The sequence below is a fragment of the Perca fluviatilis genome, chromosome 13 (assembly GCF_010015445.1).
Source record: "Perca fluviatilis chromosome 13, GENO_Pfluv_1.0, whole genome shotgun sequence".
Lineage (NCBI taxonomy): Eukaryota > Metazoa > Chordata > Actinopteri > Perciformes > Percidae > Perca > Perca fluviatilis.
This window is the reverse complement of record NC_053124.1, coordinates 36,653,443-36,673,185: the sequence shown is the minus strand read 5'-3', so window position 1 is coordinate 36,673,185 and position 19,743 is coordinate 36,653,443. Positions and strand designations below refer to the sequence as shown.

Here is a 19,743-nt window from a genome sequence, read left to right as displayed (position 1 = left end):
CCAGTTTTCACAATTGTGTGTTTCCTGTTTCCTGCAGATGTTAATCAGCTGTTGGTGGTTAAAGTAGAGTTTCCCCGTGAGCAGCAGGAGTGTAGCTCCAGTGTGGACCAGCAGGAGCCAGAGCCCCCCCACACATTAAAGAGGAACAGGAGGAACTGTGGTGCAGTCAGGCGGGAGAGCAGCTTCAAGGGCTGGAGGAGGCTGATATCACCAAGTTCCCATTCACTCCTGTCCCTGTGAAGAGTGAAGATGATGAAGAGAAAGCTCAGTCCTCACAGCTTCATCAGAGACAAACTCAACACATCAAAACAGAAGCTGATGGAGAGGACTGTGGAGGACCAGAACCAGCCAGGAACTCACATCCACTTTTACAACCAGAGACTGAAGATCAGACTGGAGACACTTCTGATCCTGAGACTGATGACAGTGCTGATTGGAAGGAGACCAGAGAACCTCAGTCAGCTTTAAACTCTCTGAAACATGATTCAAGACGTAAGAAAACATTCAGCTGCTCTGAGTGTGGGAAACGATTTAACCGTGAGTCACATCTGAAGAGACACATGATGACTCACACAGGTGAGAGACCTTTCAGCTGCTCAGTCTGTAATAAATCTTTTGCACAGAGTGGAGATTTACAGAGACACATGAGAACTCATACGGGAGAGGCGCCTTTCAGCTGCTCTGAGTGTGGTCAACGATTTAAACAGAAGTCAACCTTGATAAGTCACATGACAGTGCACACAGGAGAGAAAAGACACAGCTGCAGTGTTTGTAACAGAAGATTCATCTGGCATTATCAGCTCAGGATCCATAATTGTGTTGGTCGTCAGTCCTCACAGCGTCAAAGACAAACAAAACACATAGAAACAGAAGCTGATGGAGAGGACTGTGGAGGACCAGAACCAGCCAGGAACTCAGATCCACTTTTACAACCAGAGACTGAAGACCAGACTGGAGACTCTTCTGAGACTGATGACTCTCAGAAACCTGATTCAAGATGTAAGAAAACATTCAGCTGCTTAGAGTGTGGGAGAATATTTGGCCGCAGTTCACATCTAAGGAGACACATTAAAACTCATACAGGAGAGAAGCCTTTCAGCTGCTCAGTTTGTAAGAAATATTTTACACAGAGTGGAAGTTTACAGAGACACATGAGAATCCACACAGGAGAAAAACCTTTCAGCTGCTCAGTGTGCGGAAAAAGGTTTATACAGAAGTCACAGCTGACAAACCACATGGCAGTTCACACAGGAGAGAAAAGATACAGCTGCAGTGTTTGTGATAAAAGATTTGCCTGGCCAGAAAAGGTCAAAAGACATAAATGTGTTGGCCGTCAGTCGTCACAGCTTCATCAGGGTCAAACGGAGGAGAAGAAAGAGGCAGAGCCTCCAGCCAGCAGAGAAACTCAACACATGGAAACAGAAGCTGATGGAGAGGACTGTGGAGGACCAGAACCAGCCAGTAACTCACATCCACATCCACTTTTACAACCAGAGACTGAAGACCAGACTGGAGACACTTCTGAACTTGAGGCTTATGACAGTGTAGTCTGGCTATCACCAGACCAAGCTCAATCTTTTAAGATTGAACATTAGCCTGGGGAGTCTGCTCTGTATTTCCTCTGCACATGAGGCTTGATCAACGGGCATAGTTCAAATGACTCTGTACACAATTGGATAGTCCTTCAAACAATCAGACCCAACGATCCGGGTGACGTACTTTGCAGAGCGAAAGCCGGTCGGTAGTAAAAAATAAATAAATAAATAAGCTGGTCGGTAGTAAAAAATAAATAAATAAATAAGCTGGTCGGTAGTAAGGCATACGCATACTTCTTTTGTAGGAATATTTCCAGGGAAAGTTTCTGTTCCGTTTTCAGAGAAAACTTGCCTTTTTAAATCTTTAAAACGACATGCACGGAGATGAGAAGGGTATGTATGGACTTCTTTAACTCTGGGGGATACGGGGAATAAGACAAAGTCCTAATAAGTCGGCGTGTTCCTTTAACGTGTCATTTTCAAGAGAGCCTGGTTTATTTTAAGAGTATAAAACGACTCAACTGTTTATAAGATCTAGATAAACATACAGGTTTCCAGCCTGAGCTGCAGGGAGAAATCAAACCGCCGGCAGATGGGGCTGGGTTTACCCAGTCTAGAGGACAGTGCTGATTGGAAGGAGACCAGAGAACCTCAGTCAGGTTTCAGTCAGCAGCTGAACTGAACAGGAGAAAACAACATCTTGTATGAGCAACAACCTTCAATTTTTGGGGGGACTATTTTACAACTTATTGATCAAATCAGCCTGTATAATGGTGAATACACAGAAGGAATGTTTGTGGATTCATCAAAATCTTTCCATAAAGTAAATCATGAAATTTTACTCACCAAACAAAGTTCCTGTGGCTTTCAGGGTTCAGTACTTCAGTGGTTACATGAATACTTAAGAAATAGCAAACCTAATCAAAGCGCTCTTCTTATTAAGCAAACATCTTGTGCGGGATCCCACAGGGGTCAATCTTGGCCCTCTTCTTTTTCATGTTAAGATAATTGACCTAGCCTCTGTTTCCCAAACCAACAATAACAACCCTGATTGGTTGGTTCCATTCACAGTGTTGAATTAAAGGACACCAATACAACAGTAAATATTTCCACAGTTTCCAGTCCAATGTCCACACACAACATACTCTACTTTGCACAAAACAAAGAACAAATAAAACAGCGGCCACAACGCATTGTCCAACTAGAGCCAAACACTTCATACACAAAACCAGACCATAGAAGAGCCAGACACAAAAAATAAAAACTAACAGGGAATGTCACTTCCAGACAGAGAATCATCGATACAAAGCAGTCTTCCTTTTAGCCCGTGCTCATTCTAAAACGTCTGCAGTATGGCTGCACAATTAATCTCAATTTGATCAAAATCGCAATATAGTGCAATATCCAAATCGCAGGGTGGGGTACATTATTTATTAAAGGCAAAATATGTGTCAAACCATTCTGAATGAAGTACTGTGGTGCTGTAGAGACGTCCCGGCCTACAAATCCTCTCCTACAGACTAAAGAAAACATCTTTGTTTGGTACAGATCCGTGCAAAAATCACACTATAATCAATTACATTTTTAAATTTTTCAATGAAAAAAATGATCATTCCTTTCGATATTGCGAATCATATCGCAATCGCAATATCAGTCAAAACAATTGCAGTTAGATATTTTCCTCATATCGTACAGCCCTAGTCTGCAAATTAAAATGTTTTATGTTTCGAACCACCAAACTAACAGATGCACACCCTCATAAAACGCAGCCCGAGCTGCACGCGCGGCTGCCTTGAGGGCAGAAAAAGTAACCAATGCTGGTGGACGCCTTCAGGAAGTTTACAGCTCACAAATGCAGCCGGCGGGCCATGGTGAGGTTGGTTGTTTGCCAGATCAGAATCAGAAAGGTTTTTATTGCCAAGTACATTTTTTAACACATAGAAGGAATTTGTTTTGGTGTTGTTGGTGCACAACACACATTCTCTAAATGTAATATTAAACAATATAAGTACAAGTATAAACAATATAAGTATATGTACACAGTATGTATTAAATTAAAAATAGATATAGAAATAAAAAGCCTTACAGCAGATCACAGATGTACAATGCTCAGCATAAGTTTACACACCCATGCTAAAGTGGACTTTAAGAGGAATTAAAAAAAAAAAAAAAAAAATCATCTTTGGAAATTGATCTTAATGCCTTAATTAAAAAAATGAGGAAAATTCCAACCTTTAAGGACACCAATTTTCTTTGTGAATGAATAATGTATCGTAAATAAATAAACTACAGTGAGGAAAATAAGTATTTGAACATCCTGCTATTTTGCAAGTTCTCCCACTTAGAAATCATGGAGGGGTCTGAAATTGTCATCGTAGGTGCATGTCCACTGTGAGAGACATAATCTAAAAAAATAAAAAATCAAGAAATCACAATGTATGATTTTTTAACTATTTATTTGTATGATACAGCTGTAAATAAGTATTTGAACACCTGTCTATCAGCTAGAATTCTGACCCTCAAAGACCTGTTAGTCTGCCTTTAAAATGTCCACCTCCACTCCATTTATTATCCTAAATTAGATGCACCTGTTTGAGGTCGTTAGCTGCATAAAGACACCTGTCCACCCCATACAATCAGTAAGAATCCAACTACTAACATGGCCAAGACCAAAGAGCTGTCCAAAGACACTAGAGACAAAATTGTACACCTCCACAAGGCTGGAAAGGGCTACGGGGAAATTGCCAAGCAGCTTGGTGAAAAAAGGTCGACTGTTGGAGCAATCATTAGAAAATGGAAGAAGCTAAACATGACTGTCAATCTCCCTCGGACTGGGGCTCCATGCAAGATCTCACCTCGTGGGGTCTCAATGATCCTAAGAAAGGTGAGAAATCAGCCCAGGACTACATAGGAGGAGCTGGTCAATGACCTGAAAAGAGCTGGGACCACCGTTTCCAAGGTTACTGTTGGTAATACACTAAGACGTCATGGTTTGAAATCACGCATGGCACGGAAGGTTCCCCTGCTTAAACCAGCACATGTCCAGGCCCGTCTTAAGTTTGCCAATGACCATCTGGATGATCCAGAGGAGTCATGGGAGAAAGTCATGTGGTCAGATGAGACCAAAATAGAACTTTTTGGTCATAATTCCACTAACCGTGTTTGGAGGAAGAAGAATGATGAGTAGCATCCCAAGAACACCATCCCTAGTGTGAAGCATGGGGGTGGTAGCATCATGCTTTGGGGGTGTTTTTCTGCACATGGGACAGGGCGACTGCACTGTATTAAGGAGAGGATGACCGGGGCCATGTATTGTGAGATTTTGGGGAACAACCTCCTTCCCTCAGTTAGAGCATTGAAGATGGGTCGAGGCTGGGTCTTCCAACATGACAATGAGCCGAAGCACACAGCCAGGATAACCAAGGAGTCAGCTGGTGTAAGCAGCATATCAAGGGTCGCGTGGCCTAGCCAGTCTCCAGACCTAAACCCAATAGAGAATCTTTGGAGGGAGCTCAAACTCCGTGTTTCTCAGCGACAGCCCAGAAACCTGACTGATCTAGAGAAGATCTGTGTGGAGGAGTGGGCCAAAATCCCTCCTGCAGTGTGTGCAAACCTGGTGAAAAACTACAGGAAACGTTTGACCTCTGTAATTGCAAACAAAGGTTACTGTACCAAATATTAACATTGATTTTCTCAGGTGTTCAAATACTTATTTGCAGCTGTATCATACAAATAAATAGTTAAAAAAAAATCATACATTGTGATTTCTGGATGTCTTTTTTTTTAGATTGTCTCTCACAGTGGACATGCACCTACAATGACAATTTCAGACCCCTCCATGATTTCTAAGTGGGAGAACTTGCAAAATAGCAGGGTGTTCAAATACTTATTTTCCTCACTGTATGTTCAATTCCCATAGAGGCAGGCAGAGGCATAGGCCAGTTATTTCATGGATCCAGGATACTATGCATCCTGATAAAGTTCCCTTGGCCTTTGGAATTAAAATCGCAGACCCCCACATCATCACGTACCCTTCACCATACCTAGAGATTGGCATGGTTTTATTTCAGTTAGCCTAATTTGTAATCATGGCTAACTTGTTCAGTTAGCCATGATTGATTTAATTAAAACTAAGGTTTCGGTCCCTCTGGACCTTCGTCAAGACTATTCTCAACAATAAACACAAAAGTGGTATGTAATTTACCAATTATTGTTATGTAAAAAGAGTGTTATTCTTTCATGCACGTCCTTGCTTTTTCTTAGCGTTTTTGGTAGACTGATAAATGAATGAATTAACTAAGTTATTGTGTGTGTTAACTTTTTTATACACAAATCAAGTCCTATGTTTGGGAGTGTATGCATATATTGTATGTGCATATGTATAGATGTATGATTATAAGTGTATAGGGGAGCAGATGTATGTGTATATGCTTATACATAGATATATGTACATACATATCCCCCCCAAAACAAGGATATGATACTGATTTGTACGGTAATGTATTGTTAATTAACAATACAATACAGGAATTGCAATAAAAGTATTTTTTTTCACATCAACAAAGTAATACATATCGGAATTAAATTGCAATACTTCATATATCAATGTTTATATTCATTACAGGAATACATAGAGACTCCACAATCTTACGTTATTGCCATTTAGCCAAATATTTCTATTCACGTTTCCTACACCCAGAGCCAGGGTCTGTTTAAAGGAAGGGTTTCCTCGCCTCTGGTGCACTAAATGCTTGCTCTTGGGGGAGGGGGGGTTGTTGGGTCTGTGTAAATTATGGAGTGTGGTCTAGACCTACGCTATCTGTAACGTGTCCTGAGATAACTCCTGTTGTGATTTGATGCTGTAAATAAAAATGAATTGAATGCAAGTACATGTATCCATTCCATATCTATTATAATAATTAGTTTACATTTAACTTCTACATACGTTCAAATCCTACTACATAATACATACTCAAACATTTCAACGACATCTTCTCACATTCACGTCAGTAACTGTACAACTCCTCCAAAAGTCAAAACTGGACTTTTTCTGTAGTTTTTTTTCCACTTTTTTATGTTGTTTTTTTTCCTCTTACACTCGCCTTTTTCAAGGGTTTTTGGAACAGTTTATTTGGATGTTTTTGTCGCCTTTTTCAAGGTTTTATGAGACAATTTTTCAGAAGTTTTTGGCTCTGCACTGCCTCTGTTGCGGCTGTTATCAGTCCAACAAACAGCTGCCGTGAGGGACTAAACATAAACACACACACACACACACACACACACACACACACACACACACACGTACGTATGTATGTATACCAATTCATATGCCGTTATTGGCGTGTTATCAAGACGCATACTCTCTTTGTAGCGTGTTTATCAACGCCTTTTGGCCTCCATTGACCTACATTACCTTGCGATTGTGTGTGAATTGATGCTGTAGCGAGTTCTGTCTTGTATGTGCTTCCTTTTGTCTCCTTCGTATTGTATTAACTGGATGGACTGATTTAATGCCCTTATCGGTCTATCATCACTATCTGTGCTTGTCTGTTTGTGTGTCACTTTTTTGTATGTTTGGGCCCTTTTTGCTTAGGCCTGCTGTTATTATAGATGTAATGTAACTCATTTTAATATGTTAACCATTGTATTTTAGGATGCCTATTGTCAGCTGGCCGGGGACTACAACTGGAAATGAGCCATTGAGGCTAAAGTTGCTCCTTTTACTGTATAGTCTATTAAAGGGGACTGTCCACAACATTATAAACTATTAAACTAAACTAGTATGAAAGGGCGAAAATCTGCATAGGAAGGTTGGTGGGGGGGGCGGGGGGTCAAACACAGGACTTTCACCCAGGAGACCGGCTCCCACGTGGCATGTTTCCTAAAATCAACCGTAGCTTTCTTCTTTTCCTAAATCCAACCCGCGTTTGACATTTCTTTCAAAATGTTTCAACGTTCTATGCTATAAAATTGACTAAAACACCCAAATTCAATGAAAGTAGTGAACTGATCAGTTATTTAACTTGTGAAGAGCGTTGTATGGAACCATCCACGTTATTTTGTTTTAAAATCTGGTTAAAAGAAACCCAAATGTTCTGATATAGAAACGTATTGAAGGGTCAAATTAGACCCGAGGACACCAGGAGGGTTGACTGTGACTGAGATTACCCCCCCCCACAGTAAACTATTACCCCTCCTGTGGACCATGAACTTGTTGTCTTTCAGGTCTAAATTGAAAATGATTTTTATTTTGTGCTTTTTCCAACGTTTTAGTTTAACTTCTGATGCTGTTTCAAACACTTTTTTTCAATTCATGGTCAATAAACCTAATTTAAATGACATAATACCTAATTTTTTTAGTTTAAAAAAGCAGAAATTATGAATTATTTGGACTAATAGTTAAAGTCAGAGGATGTTGAGTGGACCACAGACTGGTTTATGTTAAAGTTTAGTCAGGATACGGTTTGTGGTGGCAAATTTTATTTTAACCATTTGTTTAACGGTCATTATTCGTTTTCATTTGATCATTGATATTTCTAAATGCTGCTGCTTCTTAGGAAAACTTCCACCACAGGTTTTAAAAACCATTACACATTTTTGAAATGCTATAAAATTGAATAAAAACACCCCAAATTCAATGGAAGTAATTATAAATTTTACCTGCGAAGAACGTTGGATGGATGCATCCAAGTTCCATTTGGATGAAAGAAACCCATATTTCTGAAATAAAACACTTTTTTCTATATAAGAAATTTGGATTTCTCTCAACAAAATTGTCAAAAAAGTAACGTCGGTGTTTCCCTACAACGCTCTTCATTAGTAAAATAAATGATCAGTTCATTACTTTCATTGAATTTGGGTGTTTTATTCAATTTCATAGCATTTGAAGAAGAAAATCTATAAAAGAACGTTGAAAAAAGTGACAAAAAAGTCGGGAAAAGACAAAAATGTCAAAAAAGTGCTGAAAAAAAATTGACAAAAACATCATAACAAGTGATAAAGAACATCGGGTAAAAGTGACAAAAACTTTGAGGAAAAAAAAAAAGCTATACATGCAGTTTAGTGTCCCAAATTCCCCATAACGTAACCACGATTGGCACAGGTCCTGTCCCCTGACCAACGCCTAACTCAATCGAGCTGCTTCGTAGGACGGGTCTTGGCGTGGCCATAGTGGGATTTGGGACACTAAAACGCACGTAAACCTGAAAAAAAATTAACTCTGGAACAAACCAGCGAAAAGTGTCTCACGGTTTTCATTTAAAATTTTGACCCAGAAAAACAAAAAGTTGCACGGTCAGCAGGAAGACAACACCAGGGTTAAGGTCTAGGATGTGGTGATAGTATGTGTGACACAGAGGCTGATTCCCTCCTCACACGTCCATTGGTGCTGATGTACATTTGTCCATATTTATTTTACAATTTGCTCTAGATATTTAATATGGTATTCATTTCATAAACCACCACGGTTATACGTGCAGTTTAGTGTTCCAAATTCCCCCATGCAATGTCCTTAATTATGAAGCTGCTTAACCACCTGTGCTGTTTAACAGGTGTTTTATAGTAATTAATGTGCGCGTGACAAGTTTGCCGCTCAAAAATTCATTTGTTATGTCATTTTGCTGCAAATGCGCATTATTTACAAGCGAAAAAATGGCAGGGTGACCCCCCGTTGTTCCGAAACAATTGTGGCAAACTGCAAGGTCCTCAATGAGGATCAAATTAAGGGGGGGGGAACACACCACACAGACAGCGACTTAGGGTCAGGGTTAGATAATTTGGGACACTAAACAGCACGTATACCCACAACCACTGTCTAGTTTCAGTGAGATCAATTAAAGCTGCAGGTTTGGAACAGTTAATAGTCTGGTTCTTCTTCCTCACCTTTGCTCTGCCGCTCCTGTTTGTTTGGTCCACCTTGCAAAAATGTTTGGGGCGGAGCCGCCCGGCAGCAGGGGCTATTTATGGTCATGATGATGTCATCGCTGACATCACAGGACAGAACCAAGTCATGGGGGTTTTCTGTGTGTAGTTATTCTTCATGTGTTGGTTAGTGCATTTGAGGGGTAGTTGGACGGAGTTACATCCCTCAAAAGGTTTTCTTTACTCGAGTTAAATGAGTGCAGACTTTGTTTAGCTTTGTCCTGGTTTTTAGTGATGTTATAAGATAATATATACTTTATTTTCCCCAAAGGGAAATTTGTTTTGGACTCTGTCCATTCCGCAGCTTTACAAAGACAACACAAAATACAGAAAATAAGCATCTGTCAACACATACTCGCATGCAGCACAAAACATGTTGTCATATACATTAGACAGGTCCCTATAATGCTCTCATATACATTAGACAGGTCCCTATATAGTAATACTCTCATATACATTAGACAGGTCCCTATATAGTAATACTCTCATATACATTAGACAGGTCCCTATATAGTAATACTCTCATATACATTAGACAGGTCCCTATATAGTAATACTCTCATATACATTAGACAGGTCCCTATATAGTAATACTCTCATATACATTAGACAGGTACCTATATAGTAATACTCTCATATACATTAGACAGGTACCTATATAGTAATACTCTCATATACATTAGACAGGTACTATATAGTAATACTCTCATATACATTAGACAGGTACCTATATAGTAATACCTCATATACATTAGACAGGTACTATATAGTAATACTCTCATATACATTAGACAGGTATCTATATAGTATACCCATATACATTAGAAGGTAATATAGTAATACTCTCATATACATTAGACAGTACTATATAGTAATACTATATACATTAGACAGGTCCCTATATAGTAATACTCTCATATACATTAGACAGGTACCTATATAGTAATACTCTCATATACATTAGACAGGTACCTATATAGTAATACCTCATATACATTAGACAGGTACCTATATAGTAATACTCTCATATACATTAGACAGGTACCTATATAATCTCTATATACATTAGACAGGTACCTATATAGTAATACTCATATACATTAGACAGGATATATAGTAATACTATATACAAGACAGGCATATAGTAATACTCTCATATACATTAGACAGGTCCTATATAGTAATGCTCTCATATACATAAGACAGGTCCCTATATAGTAATGCTCTCATATACATTAGACAGGTCCCTATATAGTAATACTCTCATATACATTAGACAGGTCCCTATATAGTAATACTCTCATATACATTAGACAGGTCCCTATATAATAATACTCTCATATACATAAGACAGGTCCCTATATAGTAATACTCTCATATACATAAGACAGGTCCCTAAATAGTAATACTCTCATATACATTAGACAGGTACCTATATAGTAATACTCTCATATACATTAGACAGGTCCCTATATAGTAATACTCTCATATACATTACAGGTCCCTATATAGTAATACTCTCATATACATTAGACAGGTACCTATATAGTAATGCTCTCATATACATTAGACAGGTCCCTATATAGTAATACTCTCATATACATTAGACAGGTACCTATATAGTAATACTCTCATATACATTAGACAGGTACCTATATAGTAATACTCTCATATACATTACAGGTCCCTATATAGTAATACTCTCATATACATTAGACAGGTCCCTATATAGTAATACTCTCATATACATTAGACAGGTCCCTATATAGTAATACTCTCATATACATTAGACAGGTACCTATATAGTAATACTCTCATATACATTAGACAGGTCCCTATATAGTAATACTCTCATATACATTAGACAGGTCCCTATATAGTAATGCTCTCACATACATTAGACAGGTCCCTATATAGTAATACTCTCATATACATTACAGGTCCCTATATAGTAATACTCATATACATTAGACCGGTCCCTATATAGTAATACTCTCATATACATTAGACAGGTCCCTATATAGTAATGCTCTCATATACATTAGACAGGTCCCTATATAGTAATGCTCTCATATACATTAGACAGGTACCTATATAGTAATACTCTCATATACATTAGACAGGTACTATATAGTAATACTCTCATATACATTAGACAGGTACCTATATAGTAATGCTCTCATATACATTAGACAGGTCCCTATATAGTAATACTCTCATATACATATACAGGTCCCTATATAGTAATACTCTCATATACATTAGACAGGTCCCTATATAGTAATACTCTCATATACATTAGACAGGTACCTATATAGTAATGCCTCATATACATTAGACAGGTCCCTATATAGTAATACTCTCATATACATACAGGTCCCTATATAGTAATACTCTCATATACATTACAGGTCCCTATATATATAATACTCTTATATACATTAGACAGGTACCTATATAGTAATACTCTCATATACATTAGACAGGTACCTATATAGTAATACTCTCATATACATTAGACAGGTACCTATATAGTAATGCTCATATACATTAGACAGGTACCTATATAGTAATACTCTCATATACATAGACAGGCCTATATAGTAATACTCTCATATACATTAGACAGGTACCTATATAGTAATACTCTACATACATTAGACAGGTCCCTATATAGTAATACTCTCATATACATTAGACAGGATATATAGTAATACCTCATATACATTAGACAGGTACCTATATAGTAATACTCATATATACATTAGACAGGTCCTATATAGTAATACTCTCTATACATTAGACAGGTACCTATATAGTAATACTCATATACATTAGACAGGTACCTATATAGTAATACTCTCATATACATTAGACAGGTACCTATATAGTAATACTCTCATATACATTAGAAGGTACCTATATAGTAATGCTCTCATATACATTAGACAGGTCCCTATATAGTAATAACTCTCATATACAAGAGGTCCTATATAGTAATACTCATATACATTAACAGGTCCTATATAGTAATAGCTCTCATATACATTAGACAGGTCCCTATATAGTAATACTCTCATATACATTAGACAGGTCCCTATATAGTAATACTCTCATATACATTACAGGTCCCTATATAGTAATACTCTCATATACATTACAGGTCCCTATATAGTAATGCTCTCATATACATTAGACAGGTCCCTATATAGTAATACTCTCATATACATTACAGGTCCCTATATAGTAATACTCTCAATATACATTAGACAGGTACCTATATAGTAATACTCTCATATACATTAGACAGGTCCCTATAATACTCTCATATACATTAGACAGGTCCCTATATAGTAATACTCATATACATTAGACAGGTCCCTATATAGTAATGTCTCATATACATTAGACAGGTCCCTATATAGTAATACTCTCATATACATTAGACAGGTCCCTATATAGTAATACTCTCATATACATTAGACAGGTCCCTATATAGTAATACTCTCATATACATTAGACAGGTCCCTATATAGTAATACTCTCATATACATTAGACAGGTCCCTATATAGTAATACTCTCATATACATTAGACAGGTCCCTATATAGTAATACTCTCATATACATTAGACAGGTCCCTATATAGTAATACTCTCATATACATTAGACAGGTCCCTATATAGTAATACTCTCATATACATTAGACAGGTCCCTATATAGTAGCACATTAACTCAGGTAGTTTTTAACTGAACAACCCTTTGCACAACTAACATATTCCCCAACCCCAATAGCCTATATATTGTACAAATGACATAATGCACAACCTAAATAGCCTACATATTGCACACAAAAACCAGATAGTTGTTAGCAGGGCTGATTGAGAGCTCTATAAGGCTGGGGCATTTGGCTGCTTAGAGGAGGGGTCTTTAATGAGTTTTAAAGGCTCTGAACACTCACACAGGTGTCTTCAGATAGTCTGGCTGATCAGACTCTGCTCGGGCTGAAGTTTGGCTGTGATACGGAATGGATACATGTACTTATTCAATTCATTTTTATTTATAGCATCAAATCAGAACAGGAGTTATCTCAGGACACTTCACAGATAGAGTAGGTCTAGACCACACTATAATTTACAAGGACCCAACAATACCCCCCCCTCCCACCCCCCCAAGAGCAAGCATTTAGTGCAACAGAGGCGAGGAAACCCTTCCTTTAAACAGACCCTGGCTCTGGGTGAGATATGTATTACTTGATTGATGTGAAAATTTCGACGTCACAGTATGCGCCAGAACTTGCACCTTCAAAAGAGAGAGAGGAAGTGATTGGTGGCTGTTGTTGCTATTTTTGGCATTCTGATTGGCTAATGTGGGCTTGAGCTTCTGGTTACACCACCACCTACAGGTTTGGCGTGCTCTTGACGGCATATATACACGGGTACGTGTAAACCAACTTTTCTGAAAACTGACAGCGATGTTATTGTTGAAAACGGAGAGGTCCGTTTATGAAAATAGCCGGCCACGTGTAAACGTAGCCAAAGAGAGACGGAGCAGGGACCCCCCCAACATATATTGTATAAAATTAAGATACAGGCCTACAGCCTTTTTAGTGCATAGAATACAAAGCTATTAAAATATACATTTCTGGCATAATTTTATGAATGTTTTTTGGCAGAGTGAATCCTTGGCTATATACCTTCAGACCACTAAGTCTCTCATCAATAACTACGTTTACATGCACATAATATTCAGGTTTTTGCCCTTTTGCTGAAAAAGACGATATTCCTCTGAGCGGTTTCCACGACTAATGAAAGTGAATATTCCTCTTATATTCCTGTTTACGCGTAGCCGTGTAATACAGGATGTCTCCAGACTCGTTGGAGCGTGTGAACACAGCGTTCATTCCTTCAACCAGCTTCTAGAAAAGGTCGCCTCATATCAAAAAATGTTATCGTGATTATGATTTCAGGTCCCAATGATCACAAAAACAGAATAATCGAGAAAAACAATTATTTAGCTCATTACGTTTTGCAAGTAAACTCTTATTTTCTCTCGTGTTCTGAAAGAACAAATAAAGTTTCAATAAGACAAGTATTAAGGCAAAGTTCACAGTTTTTTTACTGTTGATTTATTGAACTTTTTCCACTGTTTTTAAAGTTCAATAATTGCAACATCTTTCCAGAAGTCAACGAGTAATCGCGATTTCAATATTGACCGAAATAATCGTGATTATATTTTTTTCCATAATCGAGCAGCCGTATAGAGTGACTCACGTTAACTTATGAAGACGCACACAGGATGCATCGGAGTGCCGGCAGAGAGCGCAAAGCACGAGCCAAAGGACTCACAAACAATTTATAGTCAACAGGTGAGGTGGGCGTGGTCGGGTGGCAAAAGTATCCTCATGTTTCCGACCGGCAGATTCAACACATTCATTCCCGAAGTGAATTGAAAGAGCGAAAATGGAATGGAAAGGAAATGGAGTCTTTTCAGTCCCATACATTCCTACCCTCTCAACGCTGTGAGAAAAGCTTCTACGGTTGCTTTACCGCTGTGTCGCCACGCGCCGCCCCCCCCCCCCGGCACACTCGTGCCTTTTAAACTGCGACTGCCACGTGAAGCTTTGGCCGCATACGTTGCAGCGGAACGCTTTCTCGCCGCTGTGCGCCGCCATGTGCCGCGTCATGTGTCCCTTCCGGGAGAAACTCCTCCCGCACACCGAGCAGCCGAATGGTTTGGCGCCTGTGTGGGTTCTGGTGTGCTGAACCAGAGTGTGCCGCTGGGTGAAACTGGCGTCGCACACCGAGCAGCAGAAAGGCTTTTCTCCCGTGTGAATGCGGATGTGTGCGACCAAATCCGAGCGCTGCCGGAAGCTTTTGCCGCAGAGCGAGCAGCCAAACGGCTTCTCGCCGGTGTGGACTCTCATGTGCTTCTCCAGACTCCAGCCGTGACTGAAACTGGCGTCGCAGACTGAGCAGCTGAACGGCTTCTCTCCCGAGTGACACCTCATGTGAGCCACCAGGTGTTCCCTCCGGTTGAAGCTCTTACTGCAAAACGAGCAGCTGAACGGCTTCTCTCCCGTGTGGCACCGCATGTGTCTCTTTAGGTTCGTCTTGTGGCTGAATGTTTTCCCACACTCGGAGCAGAAGAACGATTCTTTGTCAGCCCGACTCACGTTATCTCTCACAGAGTTTAAACCTGACGGGCTGTCCCTGCTCTCCTCCCAACCATCGCTGACGTCCGTCTCCGAAGAGTCTCCAGTCTGGTCTTCAGTCTCTGGTTGTAAAAGTGGATGTGAGTTCCTGGCTGGTTCTGGTCCTCCACAGTCCTCTCCATCAGCTTCTGTTTCCATGTGTTGAGTTTGTCTCTGATGAAGCTGTGAGGACTGAGCTTCCTCTTCATCATCTTCACTCTTCACAGGGACAGGAGTGAATGGGAACTTGGTGATATCAGCCTCCTCCAGCCCTTGAAGCTGCTCTCCCTCCTGACTGCTCCACAGTTCCTCCTGTTCCTCTTTAATGTGTGGGGGGGGCTCTGGCTGCTGCTCAGGGAGAACCCAATCTTTAATCGCTGCAGGAAACACAAACAGAAAGTAGTTAACACAGATGTAGAGAGACAGCACAAACTCCTTATTGTAGCTTCAAAACTACAGTCTCTTTTTAAAATCTCATCTTTCACCTTTTAAAGTTCTGAGTCATTACATAAAGAGCTAGATTCAGTTTTCATTCACTTTATTTGCGTTAAAGTTGTAGATCAAATCTAACCCAATTCCCGTGAGTTTCCGAGCATCAACGTGTTTGCGCAGCAGAAAAATAATCTTCACAAAGCAAGCGATTCCTTAGGTGCTCGGGCTCTAATAAGAAGTAGAAGAGTTGATGTGAAGTGTCAACATTTAGAGAAAATACTTGTGAGTGTAAAGATATCTGATGGGGAGCTGCAAAGATGAACGGATTAGTTATCATCTGTTACATTAATCACCAACTATTCTGATAGTCCATTAATCAGTTTGGGTCATTTTTATGATAAAACAGATAAACTTGTGTGATGTCATCTTATTAAATGTGAATATGTTCCAGTGTCTTCTCTCCTCTGGGACAGGAAACTTAATATCTTTGAGTTGTGGACAAAACAAGTCATTTGAGGACGTCATCTTAGGCTTTTTGGGGACATTTTAGAGACCAAACTACTCATCCATTCATCCAGAAAATAATCCACACATTAATCCACAGTACAGTGAAAATAATCTGTAGCTGCAGCCTTAATTTTACAGCATAAAAAAGGAGGACTAAATGATGCTTTTATTATGAAATTCAGATGTGCTTCTGTTCTTGCGTCTGCAAAGATACTAGGCTCGTTGGAGATGAGCCAGGACCACCGGCGATGTCTGCCCGTTGCATGCTGGGTAGATTTGTGTCCGACCTGCCGTGACATCAGCCGTAGGTTTGAGACGCAGGCAGCGCAGTTGCTTTTCACCGACTGCAAGACCCAGCCGGCCCCAGGGCATGCTGGGAAACGCTGGCTTCTCAGCTGATCTAACAGCTGATTGGTTCAGAATCGACTCAACATGATGACGTTTTATATAAACTTTTTATTGATTTTGAATCAGAGGGATTTTAACTGCTATTGGTCTGATTTAAAGGCTTATTCTGTACAGAACACATGTTGTGTGGCTGATATTTATGTTTAGAAGTCAGAGAGACTAAATCTGTTCAGATTACAGATCATCTACAGTCTGTTATTAACATCAGCAACAGATCATCTACAGTCTGTTATTAACATCAGCAACAGATCATCTACAGTCTGTTATTAACATCAGCAACAGATCATCTACAGTCTGTTATTAACATCAGCAACAGATCATCTACAGTCTGTTATTAACATCAGTAACAGATCACAAAAAAGGTGACAAAAAAGGTGACAAAAAAGGTGACAAAAAAGGTGACAAAAAAGTGACAAAGGGGACAAAAAAGTGACAAAGGGGACAAAAAAGTGACAAAAGCGCCAAAAAGACAAATAAAAGGCGATAAAACAGCGATGAAAAGGTGACAAAACAGCAACGAAAAGACAAAGAAAAGACAGCGAAAAGGTGACAAAAAGGCGAGAAAAAGGCAACAGTGGTATAAGTGTCGTATATAGAAATGCAGTATTGTTGTTTTTGTTTTTATTTCTCTGTATATGTTTATCTTTCTCTTTTTAATGTATGTATGTTGTATGTCATGTCTGTGTCTTCTGAATGGATCTTGAGTCTGGCAATAAAGTTGATGATGATGATGATGATGATGATGATGATGATGATGTGACTTCCTGTTCAGCCTGAAGGCTGCTGGAAACGGCTGGAAGCTGTCTGACATTACCGCGGCTTTTTGTCACCTGCTCATGTCCACTTTGCAGGCGAGGCGCAGTTTATCTCGAACGAGCCTACTGCGGTCATAAAAACACCAGGCTCATTAATGCTGTTAATGGTCATCAACAGCGGTGTAGTCTAGGTGATACGCAGCTATACGCAGTATACCCACTAAGAAAGCTTCAGGATTTCCATATACCCACTTAAAAATCCTCAATGACACGCTACAATTTACTTTTCTATTATATGTTTCATAGATTTTGAATTGTCATCTGTGTTTTTCTTCTTCACATAGGCTAAATAAAGGGATTTCAGCTGTGAATTTGTGCATTAAAAAGTGTGTCAGAATGCAGGAAATGAAGTTGTTGATGCTTAAAATAACCCTGGGGAAGGACACCCAGACCCCCACTATAATATGCCCCCCCTTCCTTATATATATACACAGTGCAGTACACCAGTGGTGTAGTCTAATGTATTGTAGTGGGTATACTGTACTGTATATGTATGGGCCTATACTGTATGGGCCAGAATGGGCCTTTGGGGGGGGCATATCATAGTAGGGGGTCTGGGTGTCCTCCCCCAGGAAAGTTTTGAGCATCGACTTCATTTCCTGTATTCTGACACACTTTTATGCACCAATTTATGGTGGAAATACCATTATTTAGCCTATGTGAAGAAAAAAAACACAGATGACAATTCAAAATATAATATATCTATGTTGTTGCGTGTCATTGAGCATTTTTAACAGGGTATATGGATTCCTGGAGCTTTCTTAGTGGGTATACTGCGTATAGCTGCGTATCATGTAGACTACACCGCTGCATTTAACAGCGTAAACGCTGTGATCACTTACCGTAAAGTCCAGAATACGGCCGCGCTGTTGCGGGTCTGTCCCGCTGCTTCTGGACTTCAGACATATTTGCACAAACTCCGTGATAAACACCGTGAGCTCTCCGTTCAGACAGCGTAATCCACCGAGGCTCTGACGGAGCAGTGCTGCTGCTGCTGCTCAGATATCAACAAGACGCCATGTTGTGATGCTGTAAAGGCAGCCACAGTAAGCACAAACGCTTCCGGTGTCGTTTCCTTTAAGACTTTCAAAATAAAAGTCCGTCAGATGTTTGTTTTTTATTTATCAGCACAGACATACATGGTAAGATAATGAAGTATCTGACCGGACCAAAAATTAAAAAATAAAATAAAATAAATACCATTGTAGTGCAGAAACAGTAATATTATAAGATTATTGTATTATTAGCAGGCTTCAAAATTAACATTTTCGTCTACCAGCCAAATGGCTAATGAATGTTCAAATATTACCAGCCATTCAATAGATTACCATTGGGTTTTTTGGCTGGTGAGTGAAGCAAATCTACCAGCCACTTGCATATTTCACCAGCATTTGGCTGGTAAACGGTGCTAATTTAGAACCCTGATTATTAGGTGTATGTCTCAAAATGCCTTACCTTCACTAATGAACACCATTGGTAAATACTCCAAGCTATCAGGTTATAAAATCAACTGGACTAAGTCAGAAGCGATGCAGATATCCAAACACTGTCATCCGCAAGTAGTAACGCAATGCAATTTCAAATGGGTTCCAAAAGGCATGATATATTTAGGCATCAAATTATGCTCAGATAACAACTCTGGACTTTGAACCACTTCTTCAAAAAATCTAAACAAATCTGGGAAAATGGGGGAAGTTAAAGCTCAGCCTGTGGGGTAAAGTTAATGTTATTAGCCCCACAATTTAACAACATCTATGATGTTGCGAACTAACACATCTGATCACATTTTTAAACAATATCATAAGCTCATTAGAGACTTTCTCTGGGCAGGGAGGGAGCCCAGATTTAAGATGAGAAAAATGTGTGCGCCCAAAAATAAAGGAGGGCTTGGCCTGCCTAACGTTAGACTGTATAGTCGGTCATTTGAAATGGCTA

At 39.4% G+C, this 19,743-nt stretch overlaps 2 protein-coding genes across 2 annotated transcripts; one reads left to right on the top strand and one right to left on the bottom strand.

Moving 5' to 3' along the window:
• The first annotated feature begins 294 nt into the window (after positions 1-294).
• Positions 295-3,018, top strand: LOC120571055 (zinc finger protein 84-like). The gene has a single exon (XM_039819757.1). It carries the CDS (start codon positions 561-563, stop codon positions 1,593-1,595), a length of 1,035 nt encoding a protein of 344 aa, XP_039675691.1. The 5' UTR covers positions 295-560; the 3' UTR covers positions 1,596-3,018.
• Positions 3,019-14,001: 10,983 nt separating this feature from the next.
• On the bottom strand, positions 14,002-15,812 carry LOC120571059 (gastrula zinc finger protein XlCGF71.1-like). The gene has a single exon (XM_039819761.1). The coding sequence runs from the start codon at positions 15,803-15,805 to the stop codon at positions 14,999-15,001; it is 807 nt and encodes a 268-aa protein (XP_039675695.1). The 5' UTR covers positions 15,806-15,812; the 3' UTR covers positions 14,002-14,998.
• Between the last annotated feature and the right edge of the window lie 3,931 nt (positions 15,813-19,743).